Source organism: Miniopterus natalensis, chromosome 4 (assembly GCF_054644295.1).
Source record: "Miniopterus natalensis isolate mMinNat1 chromosome 4, mMinNat1.hap1, whole genome shotgun sequence".
Classification (NCBI taxonomy): Eukaryota; Metazoa; Chordata; class Mammalia; order Chiroptera; family Miniopteridae; genus Miniopterus; species Miniopterus natalensis.
Genome location: NC_142084.1, coordinates 74,314,104 through 74,339,007, shown reverse-complemented (window position 1 = coordinate 74,339,007; position 24,904 = coordinate 74,314,104). Strand labels below are relative to the sequence as shown.

The 24,904-nt window shown below is 41.3% G+C and overlaps 1 protein-coding gene across 1 annotated transcript in view; it reads right to left on the bottom strand.

Moving 5' to 3' along the window:
• Window positions 1-2,205: 2,205 nt before the first annotated feature.
• The window catches only part of XPO7 (exportin 7), a 77,960-nt gene continuing 55,261 nt past the window's right edge, over window positions 2,206-24,904 (bottom strand). Inside the window, exons 11-28 of the mRNA XM_087816844.1 lie at window positions 24,165-24,337; window positions 21,848-22,041; window positions 21,290-21,395; window positions 19,132-19,267; window positions 18,533-18,606; window positions 17,306-17,386; window positions 16,434-16,497; window positions 15,986-16,094; window positions 14,932-15,038; window positions 12,029-12,117; window positions 11,209-11,316; window positions 9,099-9,181; window positions 8,634-8,848; window positions 8,289-8,427; window positions 6,461-6,621; window positions 5,362-5,460; window positions 4,753-4,880; window positions 2,206-3,781 (exon numbers count right to left, since the gene is read on the bottom strand). Of these exons, the coding sequence (XP_087672970.1) occupies window positions 3,688-3,781; window positions 4,753-4,880; window positions 5,362-5,460; window positions 6,461-6,621; window positions 8,289-8,427; window positions 8,634-8,848; window positions 9,099-9,181; window positions 11,209-11,316; window positions 12,029-12,117; window positions 14,932-15,038; window positions 15,986-16,094; window positions 16,434-16,497; window positions 17,306-17,386; window positions 18,533-18,606; window positions 19,132-19,267; window positions 21,290-21,395; window positions 21,848-22,041; window positions 24,165-24,337 (2,160 nt within the window). The 3' untranslated portion in view covers window positions 2,206-3,687. The remainder of the gene's footprint in view (window positions 3,782-4,752; window positions 4,881-5,361; window positions 5,461-6,460; window positions 6,622-8,288; window positions 8,428-8,633; window positions 8,849-9,098; window positions 9,182-11,208; window positions 11,317-12,028; window positions 12,118-14,931; window positions 15,039-15,985; window positions 16,095-16,433; window positions 16,498-17,305; window positions 17,387-18,532; window positions 18,607-19,131; window positions 19,268-21,289; window positions 21,396-21,847; window positions 22,042-24,164; window positions 24,338-24,904) is intronic.

Genomic DNA, 24,904 nt, shown 5'->3' with positions numbered 1-24,904 from the left:
TTCTGTCCTCCACTCTGATCACCTGATGTCCCACTGACAGCTGGTTTGTTTAGTTGACTCACTGCTCCTGAAATACACAAAGGTGGCTGACCTGTGAATTCAGGATATCTAAGAAACCCAATAGATGTGATGGACCCAGAGTCAAGCTACAGAGGCTAAGAATCCTCTTAGACATTATTTAGCATCTAATTGGCAGTTGTATTAATAATGGCTGGTAACTTTTATCCTTCTAAATTTATTTTTAAAGTATTTAAAGAACTAGTTATAACTACTTACATTTTCCCAAGGCTTTATCAGACTTACGGTTTTTGCAGGTTTCCCCAAATTTTCTTTACTCTTCTTGCTTTGGCACTCGGGCAGGTGTTTAGGCTCTCCAGATTCAACTTATATTACCCAATGACCAGAAATATTTTGGTAGTCTGTTTCTGCACTTGGTTGAAATTTCATAAGAACATTTTTCCCACTCGGGGAGACAAAAGAGTAACTACTTCATGTTTGCAGAACATAAATATATTATTTCTTAGTAGGTTGTCACTTATTATCGGAAAGGTGACACTTAGTTGAAAGTCCTTACTCCCTAAAATCTAAAAACCTAAAATCTGACCCTGAACCAAACCCCTTCTTTGTCTTATTTATACTTTAGTTGGCAGAGCCAACAAAACAAATACATATGTATGCACATACATACTATAATAATCTACAGTAAAGACTTTAGGTGTTTTGTCAATGTAAAGTCCAATTTGTGTCAGGAAACACTGTCTAAAGCACTTGACTTGATAACCACAGTGCCCAGGATAGCCTAGAAACGAATACAGTCATGTTTTAACAGAATAAAACCTCCACATTATTTCTTGCAGAAATTAAAATTTAAAGATAATTGGCTTTTATATTTATTAGGTTGAATCATGTGAAACTCCTGACCAGGAAAAATGGCTAGTTTTTGGGTGCCCTCTTTTATCATGGTCAATTAAGCAAGGAATAGCTTCACTGTTTTTAAAGATTTGATGTGGTTGTGGGAGGTTTTAACTATGGCATTTTGTCATGACTGGACTGAGGAGACCACCACCTCTGATGAGTTTCTTGCTTCTGAGTTTTTATGCAACGGGAGGGAGGGGTCTGTGGCTTTGCTGATCAATCAGCATCTCAGGATAGTTGGGGGAGGGGGGGTCTTTAGGTACCTGGGAAAGTTATTTTGTCTTACTACAGAATTAGAATTCCAGGTCACTGAGGCAATGTGACTGGTGTTTTGGGTATTAATGAAGACTGGCCATTTTATATTTCTATTATACTAGGCTTAGGGACAGACTTGGCCACAATGAATCACTTCTATTTGCCTTCTAGTCATTAGGATGCAACTTTTTGTCTTCAAAATAATTTAGCACCAAGAAGTTACCCAGGAGACAGGCAGCAGACAAAGGTACATCTAGGTAAGGTAGGTGGACAAAAGTGGCACTCTAGAATCTGTGATTTATTGGGTATAAATCTGTATCAAGGTAGGATTCCTCTTTGTACCTTAATACTTTCCAATGTTCCTGGCATTTATGTTCCCTCATACCAAGGTACTACATAGTATGGGGAAGAGCAGCAGTCCCTGTTAACTGCTGTGCTTCATTTGATAATTCTGGCCTATGAGGTCTGCCAAGTATTTTAGGAGATAACACTTTATCCTTGAACTTGTCAGGGTCTAATCCACATTAGAGGAGCAGATTTCAGAACATTAGCAAAACTGGGCTTTCTGAAATTATTTCTCTGCTGGTTGCCATGCTATTACTTGGAAGCTAGTAAAGAGGTAGAGTCACTTTTATAATGTGGACAACAGCATATATGTGTAAATATACACACTTTTTCCTTATATATATACCCCCCCACCAGCCCTGGTACACCAGACTAAACGTTTTTAATCACACTTTTTGTTTTTAATTTCGAGTCAATATAAACTGTGTTCAAAATTATATGAAAAAAATGTACAGTCTTTACTGCAGATTAAATTGTATTATGTGTGTATGTGTATGTGTGTGCATCAACCAAACCAATCATACTTTTAAAAGTAATTGAGTCAGACTTAGTCCAATGAGAAGGTAACTTCACAAGGTTGAGGGCCCCTGCCATCCACTGGCTTTTAATAATGCACGTTTCAAACATCTTCATGTGTTTGGAGTGATACATGTTCCTACAGACACACTAGACTTGATTGTTGAAACAGGGTCAGTAGAAACCATTGAAGTTTATTGGCGGTCACAATGCTTACACTGTATGCAGCAAACACCCTTACAAGTCTATCTGCAACCTGATCACGCAAGAAAGGATTCACCAAACAGTCGCCAGAGGAGAAGAAAAAATTAATAGGTTTGTTTCTGGGGGTAGAGGAGAGAAATAAAAATAAAACCTACTTGATGAGTGTCCCATGGGCAAGAGCTGAACTAGAGATGTGTACAACTAGCAGCAACAATTGTGGAAAAAGTACAAGGCAAATAGCTTTCTCCATTCATTTTCCTCTGTAGGTTAATTTTTTTAAATATTCAAAACATTTATTATGGTTTTCATTTTATAAAAATGTATATTTTTAAGGAAACGGGAGAATGTTAAATACTTCATGCTAGGCAGACCTTGTTATTAAGAACTCCTCCACTGTAGTAGCTTCCTCCAGTTCATACATTCACGAGTGCAGGGTACATATATAAATATCCACACGCACACATCCACACACACTGCCTCAAGGGCTGGGGAAGACTAAAAGTTATTGGCCACACGCAGATGGGCCATCTGGTGGACTCATCCAAATTGCTCCATAGCAAAGCAACTGGCTCAATCCCTTCTCTCAGGTCTCTGCCTTTACAGAGACCAAGAACCCCAAATCACAGACTCACATCTGACTTTTAAAAGCAAGAGGCCTCTGTCTGAGGATGAGGGTAGGCCAAGTGAGAAGAAGGGTGAAGCTAAGAACAGCAAACACTTTTAGCTGGAGGTGTATCACTGTAAGAGGCCGAGGGGCCCAGGGCAGCATCTACGGGTGAAGGGGGAGGGGTGCTCCGCATGGCTTAGAGTTCCTAATAACAAGGGTAACAGGAAGTGATAATTTGGGGGGCAAGGAAAGGGCAATAAGAAAAAATATACATTTGGAATTTTTACCTTTTTTGCCTCTACACTGTGTCACTAAATATATCTCTGCATGTTCACACATCCTCACCCAGTAAAGCTTCAGGCCACCAGAATACACATTTTTTCCTCACTCGCATACACAACCCCTCACATCAGCATTGGTGCACTAGACTCTGTAAAAATTTTTCAGTCACACTTTTTTTTTTTAAACTTGAGTCAATATAAACCTTGTTCAAAATGTTATGAAAAAATGTACATGTTTTTACAAGGCAGGTTGTGGCAGGACACTGGGGGTTCTTCGCCTTTGGGTGGCCCCAGGAGAGGGGGCTGGAGTCTCACATATTTGTGTCTCTTTCTCCTCCCACCACCCTTCCCACCCCATCCCCCAAGAACCAGCAGCACCCTGCCCCCTAGTGAGTGCACTCACACCCCTATTCCCTGGGGAATCAGCTAGCTGATCTTTGCCATTTTCCCCACATCCCTGGAGGAGGGAGCCAGGATCAGCCAGGCCCTCTCCCATGTAACTGTTTGCCCCTCTGGGCCAGACCAAAAGGACGCTGCTCTGTATAGGGAGAGTCCAAGGAGATGTCAGCTCATCATATCATTGCTATTCACGCCGTAAGTGGAATTCTTCATCGAGTCGTTGACTTCTCGACGGAATGCTGACAGGTTCTGGGTGAACCTACGAGAGGATGCATGTAGGTTGGGGGAGTAAAGTGAAAGGGAAAGGTCTTCGCCTAAAACATTTCTAGCAGACAAGTGGCTACCGAGAGGCAAAACGTAGGAGTTGATTGATGGGCTCTGTTTCTAAGGTCAGTAAATACCAGTCTTAAGACTAAGGCACAGTTGGGCTAGTTTTGTGCCCCCTTCTACCTGCAACTTCATGGCAGGCCTCGGGAGCTGGTCATATGGGGGCTGAGGGCCACCTTGGGTTGACGGCAGCACAAAAGGAATCTCAGAGGCAGGAAGTGACCTTCACAAGGCAAGAGGAGGAGGCTATTTCCTTTCCTGGCGCCTGAGGCACCTATGGCACCGAGCTATGCTCTGCGGCAGGGCGGCCACTAGCCACATGTGGATGCTGTCTGAGTTATGCCCAGTGCAACTGAGGAACCGATTCAAATGAAATGAAATTAAAATGCTATATTTTAAATTAACTAAAGTAAAATTAAATTTAAATATTAATTTAGAAAAATCTCATTTAATTCGGTTACTGAAGAATTTCTAAGCGTGTCTGGAACAACTTCAGTATGGGAATCTACTTTGTCATCTGTAAATTTTATGAAATCTAAATACAAATCAAATATTTTTGATGAAAATTTAGCATCAGAATTGAGATGCCCAATAAGTACAAAATACACAGGATCTTGAGATTAGTACAATAGAAAGAATGTTAAAATACTCAATTTTAAAATACTGATTACACAGACAACACTTTTGATACAATGGGTTAAATAAAATGTATTAAAAGAAATTTTGTTTCTTTTTACCCGTTTTCAAATGTGACTACTAGAAAATTTAAAACTACTCATGTGCCTTGCTTTTCTATTGGACAGTGCTGCTTAAATGGCCTCTGAAAGACGAGGGATCTCCCTTGTTTCAATAATGTGAAACATCACCTAGAAGTCGACTTCTTGGCAGGGCCTCCACACTCACCTGTCTCTGTTCTTCGTTAGAAGGTTTCGTTCTATGCCTTCCATCAGGTTTTCAAAACACAGATGCATTGCCTGCTGCTTTTCTGGAGGCTGGCTGTTCACGATACTGTTCCTTAGGTCAGAAAAATACTGGGGGCCAGGAGTGAGACAGCAAGGAGAGAAGGCAGGGAAAGGCAGATTAGCCCTCCATCATCTGCAAGGTCGAAAGGAGATACTCCAACACAAATGGAGTATCTACTAAAATTGGGTGTCTTTTTTTTTTTTTTTTTAATTCAAGCAAGCACTTGCAGGATAATGTATTTTTATCTCACTTAAACATCAAGAATTTAAGCTTTGTAAACACTCTAAGTGTCCTATGATCCAGATTCTTTTTTTATGGGATTCTTGACTGGTGCTTTGATTTCCAAGTATATTCTCTCCCTGTAACACTTCCTCTTCCTTTACCTCTGTCTGACCTGCCACTCATGCTGACTTCAACCAGGTAAGTGATTATGTGTTGTTCAAAGTATGAGTATCATCGTGGGACATTTCTGTGTTTCTCAGTGTCCTGAAACATGCACACCTACCCCCCTGCTTCTGGCTCTGGGCGTCAGTGAGCTGGCTCACTTACCTTTTCATTAAGTAGTATCAAGCCAAGTAGGGGTCTGGACATAGACCACTGGTTCCTACAGTCTTCAAAGATAATGATGTTCAGCACTGTTGACAACATCTGGAAATGGAGAATCTGAGGTAGTGACCTAGTGGTGGCTACCCAAGATAATTACAGATTCCAAACGTAGTAGTATATTAGGGTGGAAGCCTTTTCTGTCTAGGGTAAACCAGACAAATATTCTATGCAGCTTCATTTTAATTTCCTATTACAAGGTAAGTTTTTCTTCTAAGACATTTTCTTTCTTGTTTTTTAAATTGGTTTGATAATTCACTTAAAAATGAGTCTTCCCAGGTCACCCTGATTTGTGGGAAATGGGGTCAGTCAAGTAAATGATTATAGTGCAAAATCACTTCGCACTATAGCTCCTTGCACGTACCTCAGAGGAGACAGCTTTATAATACTTTGGGGATGTGATGGGAAAGTGAGTTATTTCACTGCTTCCTTAGAGAATAATGCAGACAAAGATGAGATATGGGAGTAACAAGCTCTATGACTGGATACTGCTAACTCATGCTCCATTTACAGCCACACGGGAGCAAAGTCATTTCATGGAAGGACAATAGTGCTCATGGGATAAGCCGAAAGCACAGCGGTTGTTGTGACACTCAGAATTTCTATATACAATGATTACTCAGCACACTCAAAATCTAGCCCAACTTTAAGGTATAAACTTCATCTAGGCAGTATAGTCCGGTGAGATATCAGTTAGACTCATTATCTTGCTTGGTCTCCCTGCTCTCTTTTTTTAAATCCTCATCTAAGGATATCCTTTCCATTGCTTTTTCAGAGAGAGTGAAAAGGGGGAGAGAGAGAGAAAAAGAGAAACTGATGTGAGAGAGAGACATCGATAGGTTGCCTTCTGTGTACACCATGGGCTGGGGATCGAGCCTGCAACCAACGTATGTGCCCTTGACTGGAATCGAACCGGAGCCCCTTCAGTCTGACGGCCGACTCTCTAATCAGAGCCAAACTGGCTAGGGCGGCCTCCTCTCTCTTGAAGAGAGGTTCTTCCTCTGCAGGGCACCCCACACTGCCTGCTAACTCTCCTGTTCCTTACCTGCTGGATCATCTCTGGATGTTGCTGCATGATATGCAGGAAGCGGTCACTCTCCTGGTTCAGAGGTGTTGTCCTCTTCTTGGTGCTGCGTGACAGCTGCTTGAAGAGGTATGTCACAATGTGGTCCAGGCAAGAGCAGCAGCCTGTGCATACCATGGTGTCTGAAGAAAGAAGGGTCCGGGTGGAATAGAGCAGGGATACTGAGCTGCTGATGGTGACTTGGGCAAACACGACTGACCTGAGCTAAGACCCAGAGGTACCAGTCAGACTGGAAACCATGACCAGTTCAGCCAAGGCCACTGTTCAGGATGCTTTCTGTTAACCTCTCACCCTTAACATAGGTCAAATTCTAAGTTTGAAAGTGAGTGTGTGATAATAGTATAAGTAAATATTATTGAAATTATTGACGCAATGTAGCGTGGATGTATGTCTTCTGCTTCATAAAAAATAAATGGCTCACATGTAGCAAGTACTTCTATGGTGCTAGATACTGTGCTAAGGACTTTAGATGTTGTCTCTAATTTACCCTCTCGAGAACTCCAGGAGGCAGGCATTCTGTTTTACAAACGAGTAAACTGAAGTTTGGAGATAACAATGCTAGTGATTAGAATCCAAGAAGTCTGAGTCGTGAGAGTGACTTGAGGATGGCACTAAACTCAGCTTAGTACAGTGTCTGCAGTTTGTTAGTGGGCTGCCATATCATGTTTGTCTCTGAAGCATCTCAGAGGACTGTGGTGGTGGGGGCTGAATTTCACAAAGATGACCCTGCAGCACAGCTTGTGGACAGAGCTCTGGCCTGGTGAGGCTCAGGCCAGAGGACTAAGGGATGAACCCTTAAAAGAGTAAACCATTCTGTTTCTGTTTGTGCAGAGGTCCCTCCATTTTTAAGAAGCTATAAAGCAGCCTTCAAAGCAGGGTCTGCTACCCAGCTGGACTGTCCTAGATATGGCTGTGCACCCAGCTGACAACCCAAAAGTCATTCTGTGCTTTTGCAGTGTATCATGATTACTTTGCAGTTGATTTAATCTTCCTATTTATGTTTTGCTCAGCCTAATATAAAAATGTATTTTATTCTCTGAACACGTACTAAGATTGCTGAAAGGCATCCTGGAGACAAAGTGGTCGACAGGAACCAGCTGGAGCAGGATGGAAAAACTTATGGAGCTAGTTGTGTAAAGCTCTCTCATAGCTTCACTGCCTCAGGACAGAATCCAAATACTCTGATATGGCTGAAGAGCCCCCCTGTGATCTCGAAATGTGCTCCTGCCTGCCTCTCTCTCCAGCTTCATTCCTCTTCATTCTCTTGTGCATGGGTGTGCAGACATCTGGATTTCTGTTTCTTTCTTGCCACTAGGTGCTAGTACTTGTGGTTCCTGCTGCTAGGAAGCCTCCCCCGCTAACCTGGTAACACCTGTTCAGCTTTTAGGTTTACGCTTTCATACCAGTTCTTTCATCAGCTTTCCTTGACCCCATTTCTGAAATCCAGGAGTTTAGGGGTGCTTCCTGAGAGCTCCCATAGCACTCATACTTCCCACTACTGTCCTGGGTAAGTGACTACGTAGCTGTCTGTTTACGTGTGTTTCGTCCACAGATAAAAATCTCCTAATGGACAGGGAGTATGTGTTATTAATTATTGTATCCTCAGTGCCTACCACGTGCCTGGTCCTTAGGAGGGGATCAGTAAGTATTTGCTGGATGAGAATGTGCCCATGGGTTATGTGCTCTGTTGATGGGCCAACTCCTTAAAGCAGTAATCCTTTGGATACTGGGGCAAGATTCTCTCTTTCTGTTAAGTGGTAAAAACAAACCTACCATCCCTGGTGCTTACCAAGTGCAGTAAGTCCTTCAGATATGGAAGAGAGAATGTACATGATGACATGAGGCTCCAGGCTTGCAATAAAGTTCATGTGGTCCTGCGTCAGGACTTCCAGTAGTGAATAGTAAGACTGGCTGAGCTTGGGGTAATCCTGTGGGAGAAAAGGAAAACGAAAGTCAGCTTAGGCATTGTGTACCTCAGCACGCAGGGAGCAAGATCTTACATAAAACAGCCCAGTCCCTTCAGATGGGAAAACAAAGACCTAGTTGGAGCTGGCTTATAGTTCTCCAGAGAACTGTTCAATCATGGTCTTGGGCCAAGAGGGGTTGGGGCCTGCCCATGAAGCTTAAGGCTTACCAGGAGATCACTGTGGGGAATAGAGAGGAGCAGCTTGATGAAGGTCTGGAGAGCATTGTCCAGGGCATCGTCTCCATAGAGACGAAAGACTCCAAAGTTGACATAACTCCCGCTGAGAGCAGCTTTCAGCATGGAGAAGCAGATGGAGATGCCCTTGAGCTTCAGTGCATAGACCTGATCCTTTGGGACCTCTCCTAGTGTCAGGATGCGATTGCCTGAGTAGACATGTGATATAGATATATTTATTTAACCATGTTACAATTGATAGTTTATATACCAACTCAATCCTCCTACTCCAAAGGCCCCTGATGCCAGCTGACAGTGTAATACAAACGTATGAGCGACACAGCATGCCTTGGCAGTGCTGTCCTGGCTACTGCCAGAGCTAGCCTGAGGCCACATGCATCGAGTTTGGGGATGGAGCTGGAATTCAATTCCAGGGCTATGCTCCTCTCAAGTACTTACCATACATTGTGATCATCTTGCTAGTTTCTCTGAAGAGTAAGATGCCATTGGGGGAAGACACATCAAACTGGAGTCGCTGGGATCTGAGCAGAGAACACAGGAGAGAAAGTCAGAGGATGCTGCTGAGGATGGGGTACTCTAGGCTCTCAGCTGAGTACCTTGGGTGATTCTTTGTGCACTAAGATGTGCAGATTTCCTAACCTAGTGTGAAATAAACAAGTTGACTGAAGATATTTAACGGGTGATACAGCTTTTATCTTGAAGACAAACATGCTAGATTCAAGTTCTGCTGCTCAAATTGGAAACATTTAAAGGAAAAAAAAAAAAAAATGAGGCAGTAGATAAAACTACTCTCTTAAAATTCAGTTTTGTTTGATGAAAGCAGAGCTTCAGCCACTATCACTTCTTGGTGGGACTAATTCACAGCCTTTAGACATTAATCTCCATTTACCTTTACAGCTTCGGTGGCAACTAAGGGAGGTGCCACTCATCGTTACTGCTTTATAAGGAGAGAAGATGGGAAGAGCCTGGGAATGCCCTAACACCAGTCAGGCAGGGAAGGCAAACATTTTAAAACCACCCGAGTTTTGAGTTCCTGACTGTTCCCTAGGCCAGAGCAACTCTTCTTTGGTTTGCTCTACAGTTTAATGAGCTTCACTGACTCTAGCTGTAAGGCCTCACGCCCAGGAGTCCTCCTTAGTTCTTCTCCCCCCCCCCCCCCCCCCCGCCAATATGCTGATTCCATCAAGGTCTAGCTCTACAAGACGCCCTGAATCCTTCCACTTTCTCTACGATCCTCTGCTGCCACTCTTGCTCCCCTACAGTCCTATTGTTCAAGTGTAGCTCAAATTGTACCTTTAAATAATGTAAGTAAGATCACTTTAATTCCTTGCTTAAAATACTTCAGCAGCTTCCCACTGTAATGAGAATACACGTCCATTCTTCACTGCTGCAGTGCCAAGTCCTGTAGGATCTGGCCTCTGCCAGCCTGGCCTGCTTGACTCCACCTACCAGGGCCTCCCCCATTCACCATGCTCCCTCCAGTGGCATTTTTCTATCTCAAGGCCCAGCAAGCTCATCATTCTCAGGATTTCTGCAGCTGGTTTCTCTGTTTAGAATGCTCTTGCCATCTTTCTGCAGGGTATCCAGAATTTTTGTCATTGAGATCCTAGCTTAAATATCAACTTCTCTGATAGGCCTCCTCTGACCCCCCTCTGCTTCAATTAGACAATAATGTCTAAAGGCTGTGAATTAGTCCTTCAGTTCCTTTTAGTGCCGTATTTTTTTCCTAGCCTTTTCCACTGTCTGAAATGACTGTCCATCCTTGTTTTACTGTCTGTCGTTCCCCCAGAGTGTAACATCTAAGGTCTGGCTGGCACAATAGTTTAGGAAATTGCCTGGCAAAAAGTAAATGCTCTCAAATATCTATTTTATAAGTGAATAACTCTTGACTATAAGCCCCATGGGAGGCAACATCCTCTCTGAATATCACCCACTCCCACACCAAGGTAGTTTTAAAAATTATTCTCTCAGGAGTGCCACAAGAGGCTGATAAAGATCTGGAATTCTAGTTAAGTCAGAGTGCTAGATTTTTCTTTTTCTCCATCCTGAAATTATTAGGCAAATCTAACAGTTTGGTATTTTGGAATTTGTCCTCTCTCTTTTAAAGTAAATCTTTACTGATCCAGCTGTAATTTGCCTAACAAATACCTTTCTTAAGAAAGGGTGTTCTAATGTGTCTCGCATCACTCTCAGTTGTCTCCAGGAAACATGATGGGCACAGCATCATCAACAAATGTTAACGTGTATGTGTGGGCAGGGAAGTCAGAGTCCTGGCTGCCAAATTCACTTCTCATAAGAATGTATACCATGAAACTTTGTTTAAAACTCATTTCCTGCAAGTAGCCATGGCTTTGTGTGGCTGAAACACCTTTCTTTCAAACAAACAAAAATATATACACATAAACTTTTAGAGGTTTTCAAATTTTGATGGCAGCGAACCACATCATCTTCCACAATATGCCCGAAACACGAGATAAAGCAAATTCTCCTAAGGCTGTTCCAGATATAAGGGCAGTTGTGCCCTTTAAAAAATCTTCCTCCTCTTTACCTGTTATGGACTAATTCAGCCATCAGCTTGAGCACAGGTGTGGTACAGGCTGGATCATGGTACCATAGCTCAATTGCCCGCTGAAGAATTGGCATGTAGGATGGGTATCTGTAAATGAAAAGCTAAGGAAGAATTCTGAATCCAGAAAGGTACAGAATTTAAAATAATTTCTCAGCTCTGGCCAAGCACAAACTGTCAGATTACAGTTCTCTAACTTCCTATCTCTTGCTGTGCTAATCTTGGAGTCTTTTTCACCAGAAGGTGCTAAAGTGATTGTGTGTCCTTTAACCCGATAATACATTGTCATTTACGTAATGCCTTTCTTCCTAAGAGCACAATGTATTTCGTATTGTTATTTATTCTCTTTCCACTTGTATGACAAGGAATCAGCTATTTCTGTTACATAACTTTGGAGAAATAGAGGCACTCAGATTGGAAATGATTTGTTCAAATTATGAAGTTAGTAAGGTTACACTTTATGATTCTTAGTAAAGCTGCCTTTTAAAAGTAGATTGAAATATCTCTCTTTCCTAAGTGTAGCAAAATTCATGTGCAAAAGTTCCACAGTGGGATAGTTCCACAGGAATTTAAATCTGGGACTCAAAGAGAAACTGGGAAACCATGTCATTCATTTCCCAATCTCAATGGCCAGAGCAGACGGCATTATGTCATTAGACCACTATGGAACGGCAGCCTGTAAGACATATATATATGGGAGGTCTTCTTTGCCTCACCCCTCCCGCCCCGTCTCCTTCCCCGATGACCCCATCACTCATTCAAACTTCAGTTAAGGCTAGCTGTGATATATGCATTAGGATACATCCATTCAAACAGCATCATGAAGCTGGTCTTGGCATTGAAGGCAAAAGCTATCCCTCTCAGGTCTCTCACCAGGCCAACTAGAGTTCGCTGTAGTAGAAGGCAAAAATATGTTAAAAACAGAAGAAAAAGCAAACCTATAACTACCTAATGGGGACTTCACATATCTGTAATCAAATTCTTCCTCCTATCTTTCACCAAATACTCCTTCCCAGAAATCTTATCTTTGTGACATGAATGAACCTAGAGAGTATTATGTTAAGTGAAATAAGCCAGTCAGAGAAAGACAAATACCATGTGATTTCACTCATATGTGGAATCTAATGAACAAAATAGAAACAGAGGCATGGATACATGCAACAGACTGACAGCTATCAGAGGGGAGTGGGGAGTGGGACTGGATGAAAGAAGGTGAAGGGATTAACCAAAAAACAGACATACATAAAGAAAGGGGAGTGGGGACTAGGTGAGGGTGGTCAAGGGGAGGGAAACAGGGATGGAAAGAAATCTTGCTTGGGGTGGTGGGCGCACGATGCAGTGTGCAGATATCTTGTTCAGTTGTACACTTGACACCTTGTGTCAAGTTTGATTTTGTGAACCAATGTCACCTCAATAAATTCAATTAAAACAAACAAGCAAATATTTCTTCCCAAATATTCAGAATCAATCTCTTCCACACTAGAATGAAATATTTTCCCTTGGAAAAGTAGTTTTAGAACCTTGTTATACTATGAAAAAGGGATGGTCCCTAAAGATATTAATGTGATAAATCATGGGGGAAAAAAAGAGATGGAAGAGCCATATATCCTGAAGGTCTGGTACCACACTTAGTGACACGATAATGCCAACTGCACCACTGCCCCTCAAATGCAGACCCTACCAGAAGACAAAGGAGTCGACTTGGTTCCTGGACATAAGACTGATGTGTCGAATCTTGGAGCTGGAAAGTACTATAGCACACTTTTTCAGAAAAAGAGACTGAGGCCCAGAGAGGCCAAATAACTTGCCCACATTCACACTGCTAGATGGCAAGGGGGCCAAGATTAGGACTCACAGCAACAAGACTCCAAACTCAATGCTTTCTTTTTCAATGGAACCTTTACTTGTGGTCCCTGAACAGCAATAAGACAGCTCTTAAAAGCTAAGAGAGTCATCAGTAGGCTCAAGGAGGTAACACATCTGTGTATCTTGACTCACTTGTTAAAAATGACTGTACTTCTGCTAACAGTCTGCTTTAAGCAAACAGTTCTATTCCTAAACTGAAAGCATGAGCTCAATTTTCAAGTGTAAGACACGGCCAATCTAAAAGACTTGTTACATTAGGCATAATGAAGATACGGAATAGTTGTAGTTCGTGGCCACGATGGTTCTTTTCATTACATGCTTTGTACAGAACTAATGTGATAGGGAAAAGGCTGATAGTCGTTGATATCCTTTAGTTATCCTTGATGCTGGCTGTCACTCCAGCCTACATTACTGAAATGTTACACACTAACTTAGCTTTGAATGATAGCCATTTCAGACCCTAGAACACTGACGTAAAGAGGAAAGAGAGGTGAACCAGGTGGTGTTGCTCTCCGACTTCCCTGATGACTTGCAGATAGAAATGAAGAGGTTTTCTAAAGATGAAAAGGGAGAATTTTAGACTGTCATGTAAAACCTGGCATTTGGAGGGGCAATGCCCCTGGCCACTTGGTAGCTCTAGAATTCAGCCTCAGTGTCATTATGGATACTAAGAAACACCATACACATAGTAATAGCACAGTGTCTTCTGGTTTTGGTACAGAGATCTATCAGTAAGGAGAGCTGATGTACATGAAGTTAAAACACGAGAAAAGCAAAAATCTAAAATGACAATTCTGCCCTGGTTGGTGTGGCTCGGTTGGTTGGAGTGTCGTATCATGCACCGAAAGGTCACGGGTTTGGTCCCTGGTTGGGGCCTGTACAAGAGGCAACTAATCTATGTTTCTCTCTTACATCAATGTTTCCCTCCCCCGTTTCTTCTCTCTAAAAGTTAATGAACATATCCTGGGGTGAGAATTAAAAAAGAATAAATAAATCAAAATGTCAATTTTGAGAGCCAGGAATCAATAACTAAGGGTAACTTTAAAATTCAATATATATGGAAATTCATAAACCCTTCTAAATGACTCATGTATCAAAGAAATCTTAAAGGAAATCAGAAAATACAAAAAAACTTAATGATAATAAAAATGTTACAAAACTTGTGGATTTGGAGACCTGTTTCATAACAATGTGAACATACTTAATGTGAATAAACTATACACGTAAATTTTATATTATGTGTTTTTATACAACATAATATACCTAGAGTAAAATACCTATAGGGACATTTATAGTGTTAAATGGTTACATTAGAAAATAAGGGCTGAAAAGTTAAGTAGTTAGAACAGAATAACCCCAACAGAAATATATGAAAATAAAGATTAAAAGTAAAATGAATGAAATATAAAACACAGATAAAATAGAGCTAAAACAAAGTAAAAAAAATACAAAGACTCATGAAACTAAGCTATCTCTGGCAGGACTGATATAGAAAAAAGAGAGGAAGCACTCATAAGGAGTATTAAAAATGAAAAGGAGACATAAAGATACAATAGAGATTTATAAGGCAATACAAAAACGTAACTTTATGCTCACAGACTTAAAAACCTAGACAAAAAATCCTAGAGGCTGCTTAAGAACACACTTTAACGTAAATATAGAATTTATAAATCTATACTGGCTCTTCTATTTCAAAATCCCAGAAATCCAGATTAAATAAAAAGCTAACTTGGTGGAAAATTGATGGATCAGCGCTATTTTCTGTATTACTAGCTAACTGTGTCTCTATCATGGACTGCCCTCAACCAGAAGCTGACCAATCAGTGCTGAAGGACTCACCTTTGCCTCTTGCTCATTGAAACTATTGGTGCTAAACATCTGGGCCACAGCCTCAAATGCTGCTGTGAGTGGCAGCATGAACTGCTCATACTGATCTTCATCTTCTCCTGCAAGGGAAATAAGCAGGATGTGACCCCAGTATACACAACTCAAAGCTGTGTGTGCATGGAAAATACGACAGCATGGAAAATGAGCAGATCCGAGGGTAAATCAAAGGGCCCTTTATTACCCAAATAAGGAGTAATTTCAGAATAAAATGTATATACAGAAACAATTTTTAAACTAGAAAATGGCTGAAATCATCTTGTCCAAGAATGTTCAACATTTTTTCCACACCGAGTTATAATATCAGAGATTCATATGTATGTGAAGGTACTCTGGTATTTATTTATTTTTCCTTAAGTGAGAACTATAGTCAGCTGAGAAAGAACTGAAGCTAGTGTGTAAGCAACTAGATGAAACTCAAGGTTGAAACAGGTGCACGCAGAGGCTTTATTCACATTTTTCTTTTCCCAGTAACCTTTCACAAACCTAAAAAAAATCTTTAATGTCACTGTAGTAGAATTACATTTAAATAGCTCAAAATTATGATGATGCCATTCTGCTTCCATTATTAGTTGACCCCAAATTGCTAATATCACAGCTAGACTAGAAAGGTGCGTACACCCTCCAGGTTCATATGTGCTAATGAACTGGGAAGTAAAAGGTTTTGTTGACTGTCTTGGGTGAGTTGCACCCCAATGTGGGGTGGAGGGGTTATATGAGCAACAAGATTTATTTAGGAATCTCAATTCCCAATTCCCTTATTTTACAGATGAAAAATAAGGATACTTTTAAAACCACTGCACATCAGCTGAAAACTTTAGGCACATACTGCTATTCTCTTCCAGTTACAGGGACCATGGTAGTGTGATATACTCTCGGTGAAATCAGACTGTTATTTCAGATAGTTTTGTTACTGTTGAAACAACAGAAAATTTCTCCCCCACACCTAGTTTTCTATCCTCAAGCAAAAATTTAGAACGACAGAAGCTTTTAGGATTTATTGCAGTACCTAAATCCACCATGAGGAGACGCCCAAGTGCTGTGTAGAAGGTAGTCCGACACCGCATGTCTGTCAGGTTGGACTGATTGTTAATACCCAAAAATGAAAAGTGCTCGCTCTATTGAAAAAGAGAAAACAAGTTAAAATGATAAAAACATGGATTAGAGGCAGAATGCAAGCCAGTAATTTTAGAACCACTGGGTCCTGTCAAGCTAATGGATACATCATCATTCCTTAAGGGTATGAGAGGGATTAAAAAAATAATTTTTTGATTTGTTATTGTTACCTACAACTTATTTATCTTAGTATGAATAACAGAAGAAGCCTTCACCATAACTCAGGCCATCTGGAGCCGAGCAGCTCTGATGACAGTTAAATGTAAGCTGGCAGTGAGGTGGGCGTCAGGACCAGTCTTTGGCTGGAGAGTAGAAGCAGAAGAGGGGCCACGATCACTCACCGTGTGATTGTTCAGCATGAACTGTACCGCACTCAGCTTCACTAGTTTCCTTACGCTACTGTATGTGAGGACAAAGGAAGAGGGTCAAGGAAAGTGTGATGCGAACCAAGAATCTTTACTGTGGAATGAAACTGTACTTTATCCTAAGTACAGCTTCTTTACTATGAATCCCATACCCAGATCATCTTATTTTTCTTAACCACTTGAGTATAACACTGTCAAGAGGGAAAAAATATATTCTCTTCTAAGCAGTATTTAACTGAGCAATGAACAGAATACCTGCACCCAACTCCACTCTGTAAGAACAATAATAAAACCCAGCAGTTTCCCCCAAGAATCATAAAAACTTTAGAGCAGCTTTTCTCAATGAGGCTTCTAAGGAGAATTAAGCCCTACAGCCCTGCCTAAGTCATTCATTGTGTGTGGTGAATTAATTTTCTCTCCTATGCATTTAGGATGGTACTAGCTATAAGTAATCTTTGGGAGAACTGAGAAAAAAGTCACTCAATATTGTTAGGGTTTACTTCTCTTGCAGACCCCTGGCTATGAAAGGCTGTCTTAGAGCAATTCTAACTTTACAGCAGACCCAGTCCAAGTCAGGAGGAAGCAGAGCCACTTCTATTGCAAAGCTTGTAACCAGGTTGCTTCTAGAGATAGCCAGGGATAAATCTGTAGTAAACTATTAGCTTGTGGGCTGGCTCATTTTTGGGGTGTGGAATTATTCCTGGATTCTGTGTGGGCATTGCTTTTGGCTCCTAGGAGAATGGAAGAGACTAAGTACACATAAAGCTAAATTAAAGTGGAAACAGCAGGTGGTCATGATTTCTAGGAGGGCAGCACACGTGCACAGAAGCTGGCTTAGGAAAGGATATCCGATGGAGAGGTCATTGAGAAGCTGCAGTGTCTTGGAGGTGATTGGTTCACAGCGGCCCCAGTACTTGAGGTTGGTGATGCTGGAGGACAAAAAGAAAAAACAACACAGGAGACACTTTTGATTTGCCTGGTTTCCTTGAGGGTTGGGATTAGAAAATCACCCATCACAAATCATCACACATCTGCAGCACCAATTCACAGACATCACAACCACAAAAAATGGGTATAAAATCTCCGTACTTACATTTGGTTGACTAGAAAAATTATCCTTCAGATAATCTTCACTACTTGGTTCCAAAGCTACACTGGCCCATACCCAGGCCCTTGGAATTCTGGGGCACTCCAGGGCTGATTTCTGCAGCAAGGGTAAGAGATTTCTGCGGCAGTGATAACATGCAGACGTATGCAATTCTGCACCTGCACCATCCACTGTCAGCTGCAGAATTCTAGTAGCCCTTGCTTCTGGATTCTTGGCTGGCAGAGTCCTTTAGACCCCCTTTGCTTTTTTCATCTTAAATTATTAACCAGCTCATGGATATGAGTGTTTAGGATTGGGATGGTTGGAAGGAGGTAAAATGTCACTTTGCACACAGCCCTGGGTAATTTGGCTCCTAGTGTGTGCTTTGATAAATTGAGCTCCTAAAAAGGGAAAAATGTAAACAAAGGGGCACAACTTAAAAAAAAAACAAAAAAAGGGCCAATTAGGAGCTTCCTTCCTTCCAACTTTGAAGACAAGTCAAACAATAGCACTAGATTTTGGAGATTCAAGACTCAAAGGGTGTGATGCTCCTTGAGAGGAATAAGCCTGTTTCAAAGTGGGGCTTTCCTCCCGGGGGGGCATGCCTAGTGAAAATCAGCACCAGAAGGTGAGTGCCCACTCTGGGCACCCCTGGCAGCAGGGTGATCAAGCGAGAGGCTGAGCACCAATCACTGGGAGGGAGGGCCGTTTTGCTAATGCCATGACAGGGTTTCACCTGTGATTCCAGAGGCTTTGGATGAGATTCCACATGAACAAAATTAAATCCTTGCCTGTACAAGCCTGGAATGCTCTGGGGCCGGGCCATATCTCTAAGCACAGCTTGTCACACACTCAAAATGCACAATTTTCTGACGCAAACGATCAATGCTGGAATACCAAGGCACTGGCAGCACAATGCCAAGATCACATTTTACAGTTGCAACAGGATTGCAAGGGACTCTTGCTGATGGCAAGCCAAAACACTTACATTTTCCCTATGAAGACGCTTAGGACCATGGTCTCATCATTCAAGCCCAGAACTTCTGAGAGTCGGCGGTATAACTGGTGGTGTGTTTAGAGAAGAGAAAGTAACCGGAAAATATGGATTAGAAAAATCACATCCCTGTACTGTTTCTGTCCTCATTCAGGGGGTAAGATGTGGGAAGAAAACGGACAATGATGCTGAGAAAGTCTTTATGGAAGTGATAAGCTAGTCTCTAACTATTTACTACACACTAGACAGAGGTTGAACTATCTTACAGTCCCCCTCAAGCCTGAATTTACAGAGAGATTGTCAAAACCTTCTGCTGCTCTGAACATCAATTCATGAACAGAGACTGAGTGATGACAATTCTGGGAACATCAACAGGTATTTTGATTGGCCACTTGTTAAGTACATGGAGCACTGGAGAAATGGGCCCACTCTTTTGACGAGTCTCCCCAAATTCTAGACTATGAAGAGACAGTTGGACTATCCTGATACGTAAAATCTGGAGAGTGTATCTGAACTGTTACTAGCAATTTCCCTTGAACAGCAATTCCACAAGCAGAAGGGAGAACCAATGGAGCCAACAGAGAGTCTGTTACCTTAGAGGATTTTTGCACCTGGTCCCCAATGTAGATCTTACGAAACTGTTCAAAAAAGCTCAGCATGGCCAGTTCTAGCTTCTCATTGCCCGCCTGAGCCAAGCGAGAATCTGTTAGGTTCATCAACTGGAGCACCCTAGAGGAAGAAGAGCAATGGTTCTCTCAACAGCAGGATATCCCAGTCATTCTAGAAATAGTCAGACATGTCTCCTCTCCTTCCCATCCTATCTGAAAGGCATTCTCTGCACACTGTAAGCGCTGTGCAGGGAACAAAGTCTCCATTTCTGCCCCACAGGAACCACAGCTAAGGAATAAAGAGGAATGACTAGTTAGATGTTTAAAACTTCCAGTCCACTGAGACTGTAGAATGAGGCAGAGCTTTTAATCAGCTTAAAGACAGTGGGGGGAAAAACACACCTGGTACTACAGTAACTGTCTTCCCTGAAACTTCTGTGAGAACTTGAGTAAAGCAATTTACTTTCTGAGTCCCTGTTCCTCATCTATAAAATGAGGATTGGATGAAATCAGTGGTTCTCAATCTTTTTTCTCACAAAGCCATGAAAGAAATGAAGACACATGAAGGACGATGGTCACAGGTGGTGACACTTCCAGGGACCAAGAGCACATATGCTACCCGTGACTGCATCCCTTTCCCTGCACCCCCCCAAAAGAAAGCATACTGGAATGCAAGTGTGTGCATGCTGAATGCATAAGAATAATGTTATTACAAGTGAGTCATCTGACATTTTGATATTGTGAGAACAGGTAAACTATGTGTGACATGTCATGAGTGAATTGTACTCAGCTATTGTGCTGTAACCCTCAACTTAAGAACTGGTATAGAAGACACTGTCTAAACTCAGTTTACATTGTGACACACACAGTGTCACACCAGGCTGCAAATTCAAAGAAGCATTAGATGTCATCTTTAGCAAATCTTTGTTCAACTCTCCAAAAAACGCCAGTGTGACATGCTGTGAAGACTTTTGTCGGGATTAAGGAAACTAAGGTGCAGTGGGCATCTGACAAACAAAATGGAGGCAGAAAGAGACAAATGAGGATTTTCAGAATATGAGTAAGGATTATGCATTAAAATATTTGGCGACGAATAAATTCTAAGGCACCCTGCTATAGTGTGTTTATCTCTCTGAGAGCATCAGAAAGTTTAGAACCCTTCAGGGTAGCAGTTCTCTGAAAGGCCACAAAACCATTTTCATAAAAATGCTAAAACATTATTTGCCCTTTCACTGACTTCTCACATGAGGGTGCAATGTGGTTTCCTCGAGGCTACAAGATGCATGCTATCACAACAGACTGAATGAAGAAGCAGGTCTGAGAATCCAGCTGGCTTCTATGCCAGACATTAGAACAAAGCCACTTCTCATTAGTTTTTTTTTAAAAATAGTTATTAAAAATATTTTTTATGTTGAGATGTAATTGGGCTTACTGTTATTTTAAAACGAATCATAAAAAATTTCTCAGTTTTATTTCTAATACAATAAACATTGACAAATGTATCTCACATTAAATGAAGGCTCTTTGAAGTCCTCGAGGTTTGAGAACCTCTGCTGTAGGGTATTAAAATAGTCTATCTTTTTATTTCTAGGTTTGGTAAATGTTTAGAAATTACTAAATGCTTATTTATAGGTTTTAATAATACAAGAATCGCACAGATACAAAATAACTTGAAACCCTGTAGGTGGAAAATTATATGGTCAAGAGATCTGAAAGGTTGTAGAAACCGTAATTCTGTCTTTGGGGGTGTTGGAAGAACCACAGCTTCCTATTAGACTTACTCTGGTATGGCAAAAGCAGTCCATATTTTATTAGGTGTGAGGTATTGTCCTTAAACAGAACTAAAAGCTACCCCTCAGTCCAGTTTTCCTAATTCTGCATCCATCAATTCTTTGCTGAATTATTACAGGTTTTTTTAAAGTAAGGATGGTAGGCAGAGTTCTTGTACGTATAAAAGATTTGAGTTGGACCTGTAACAGTCTTTCATCCTCATGGGCAATCAGCTTCATGATATATTCTATAAATGGGGAGAAAAGCATTAACAGAAGCATGTCAAGTTCCTGTGGTCTCAGAATCCAGGAGGGGGTTTGGGTGAGGGCGGGGTCGCAGCAGTGAAACTGGAAGTCCCTGCGGGAGCACTTACCGACAGACAAGCTCGCCATCCATAGCATCTTGCTCATCGGTGCTGGCAAAAGAGACCCGACCACCAATCACTGCACCAATGATGTAAACAAGCCATGTCAGCCTTCCTGTAACAGGAAGAAGATCCATTAGTGTCACCTCCAGTGATAATTTCATGAAGAAATCCCTCACTGTAAGGATCATTTCTTATTAGGAGCTTCCTTTAACTTAACAACACTATGGAGAAGCCATAAAGTCTTACTTTTTTTAGAGTATAGCTACTACTCTGCTCTGGTAAGGGTGATGCCAAGGGGAAAATGTATCAGATAACCACGGTTCCCCTATCAGATAAGGCCATGATTTTTAGAGTACAGTGTCTTCTTAAAGGTAAACACAACCACTGCAGATGATTTCAGTTACTCTTCCTAGTCCCCTGTGGCATTTAACAAATACCCCTTTATGTATACAGAGGTAATTGATGATGGAAGAATCCTTTTGAGGGGAAGGTAGGATAGAGGTGGCAATGAGTGAAAGGGTACTGAGATCATCTCCTTAAAGGCCCAGTCCACTGTCCACTCACCCTCCTGCACTGCAATGTCCATTGGGCTTGCGCTGGCACTCTGCAGAAGCTCCTGATAGGACTGGGCCGACTGGTCAAACAACTGCACAAGGAGCGCACACGTCTTCTCATATTCACAACGCCCGATTGTAGATAGCTGATCCAACTGCTGCTGGACCAGACCCGTATCCTCCAGAGGATCTTCCAGTCCATCTCTACTCCCAAGGGAAGAAATATGCCTATTGATTTCCCTATCTGAGCAGTTCTTTCTTTTTTATTTTACCCACTGTTTCCAACAGTACAGGCCCATATCTCAATACTACTTCTAGCCAAGGAAGGAATATAAAAAAAATTGGAAGGCAGACATCTTCAACCTAAGCACCAGTTTTCCTTAGGAATATTTTGCTTGTTGGTGTCCAATCTTTCAATCTGAATTTCCAGTCCTTAACATTTGTTGGCCTTGATCCCCTCATTCCTATGTTTCTCCACCCCAGAGCTCTGGCTTCTTAGCCTCTCACTTGTTCTCGACCATAGTAAACTTTGGGATGACATGTATCCTGTCTCCTAAGTGAGGTCATTGTGACCACACTCAGAAATCTTCAGGTTTTAAGGAGGCAATATGGTGCTTCAGCTATGTGATATGAACCCTAAATGGGCTGAGTGGTATGTCAAATAAAATATTCCCATAGCAAAATGTATAAATATTATGAATAGTCATACCAAGTTGAATTTAAAAAGACTACCAAGAGTCTCATATCAGTGTATATCAAGTTTTGACGCCAAACGAATTTTGGTGCCAAACTTAGGAGAAAATTTAGTTGTTACATCTTGGATTTCAGAATTACAGATGGGGTCCTATGGATTTATACCAGGTCTTGCCTTATCTAATGGTTTGTAAATTTGAAAATCTTGTCATATTACAAGCTCTCTGTCTACTATTACATCCCAGTATGATAATCCAGCAGCAGCACTAGCACCACCACAACTAGCAGTTCATAGTTGCGTGTCTACTGTGGTCCACACAGTGGGCCAGGACATAGTAATATCCTTGCCCAAGAGTATACAGCTATTAACTAGCTTTCTGGGCCCAGAGCCAACAAATGTAACCACTCCCCAACATGGTCTCACTGAAACCAGCTGACTCCTCAGAAACAGAAACTATGCAGCTAATAAAACAACGCCTTCCAGTGGACTTCACAAATACTCAAATTTTGAAATGATTCAAGTCATAAACAGCTGAGACAATGAACTGTTATGACAATTAAATGCACTCTAAGCAAATTAAAAATCCAACTTAAAAAACAACCCCGATCTTCAGAGTCCAAGTAAATTCTCCTGAGAAATAGCTGAATGTAAAAATATACAAGAGTAGTCTTAAAAGTTCTCACTACAAGAAAAAAAAAAGTAACTATGTATAGTGATGGATGTTAACCAGACTTATTATGATCATCTTGCAATATGTACAAATACTGAATCACTATGTTGTACATTTGAAAGTAACAGAATGCTATGTCAATTATACCTTGATCAAAAAAAAGGTTAAATGAGGTCTTAAGGGTGGGGCTCTAATCCAATAGGACTGGAGTTCTTAGAAGAAGAAACAACACAGATATATCTGTGTGCACACACAGAGAAAAGGCCATGTAGAAGGTGGCCATCTGCAAGCCAAGAAGAAAGGCCTCACCAGAAACCAGCCCTGTTGGTACCTTGATTTCAGACTTCTAGCCTCCAAAACTGTGTGAAAAATAAATGTTTGCTGTTTAAGCCTCCCCACCTCCAAAAACAACCCCCCCAAAACCCAAACAAGAAAGGTACCTAAAACAAAGAATAACTTAACTTCACATAGGTCATTTTTGAAAGGGTCTGACATTTCTTTAACTATAGGTTTCTGGTACAGTTAACAGTTAGGGTAGACAGAAATCGTGTTAATGTAATGCAATCAGTGATCAGTTGCCTTTGGTGACTTCAGGCAGGTATCTTCTAGTACACTCTGAATTGTGTAATCCCTTTTGTCTACTTAATATTTTAGGAGTTCACATTAAGGACCTATAACTTACACGTTATAATTCTTATCATCTATAGTCTATAAATGTTTCTCTCTTGTTTAAGGAAAATCAGTGGCAAGGACAAACATCGTACTTTGTATTCAAAGATACTGCTACCGATGGCAATAGGACATGAATAGGATGTTAAAGACTGTTCTTTCAGATTTTATGCTATTCTGCTGACATAAAAAATGACCATTAACAGTATTAGCTCCAATAAGACTCATATCAAATACATTTTTAACGTATCTTAACACCAGGCTACTGGGAGAAGGCTGTCCCAATGCTCTTACCTCAGTATGATGTGCACAGATTCCAAACGGGATGTGATGTAGGCTTTGGTGACTTCAGGTGTGTAAGTTTCCAGCATGTGGGGCTCTGTAGCTTTCACATATGGCACAGAGGCTGCCAGCCGCTGCCATAGGCTCAGGAGATAGTGCACACTATTTGGGGCAAATTCCCAGTGCTAAGGAAAATCAAAAGAACAGGAGGCATATTTCTTGTTTTTGTACACAATACACTAGTCCCATGCCACTCGACACAAAGGATAAAGACTTTTTCTGTGTATGGCAACTAGTCTAATGTGTTTATTAGTATTTCAGAGATTAAGCATCTAATAAGAGCTGTTCTATGTTAGATGAGTAAACCTTACCACAAGGAAAACCTTGCATAAGTGGTTCTCAAACATTGTATGCATGAGACTCACTTAGAGAACATGTTAGAAATAGAGATGCCAGGGCTCCACCCTGAACCTAGTGAACCAGAAATTATGGAGGTAATAACCAAGCACTGGTCTTTTTCATCAAGCTCCCTAGGTGATTTTGATGCAAGCCATAAAGTTTGAGAACCAGTGCCCTATATTACATGACTAAGAAAGAGAGGGCGCTGACTCTCTCTTTACTCTTCTGTCTGGCTCCCTGTTCCAATCTTTTGTGGGGAGGTGGGGGGGGGGTTTGATTCTGAGGGGATTCTCTCTGCCTTGCATCTAAGTATTATCCTGGTAATTCCCACATGTTCTTCTCCCAATATTCCT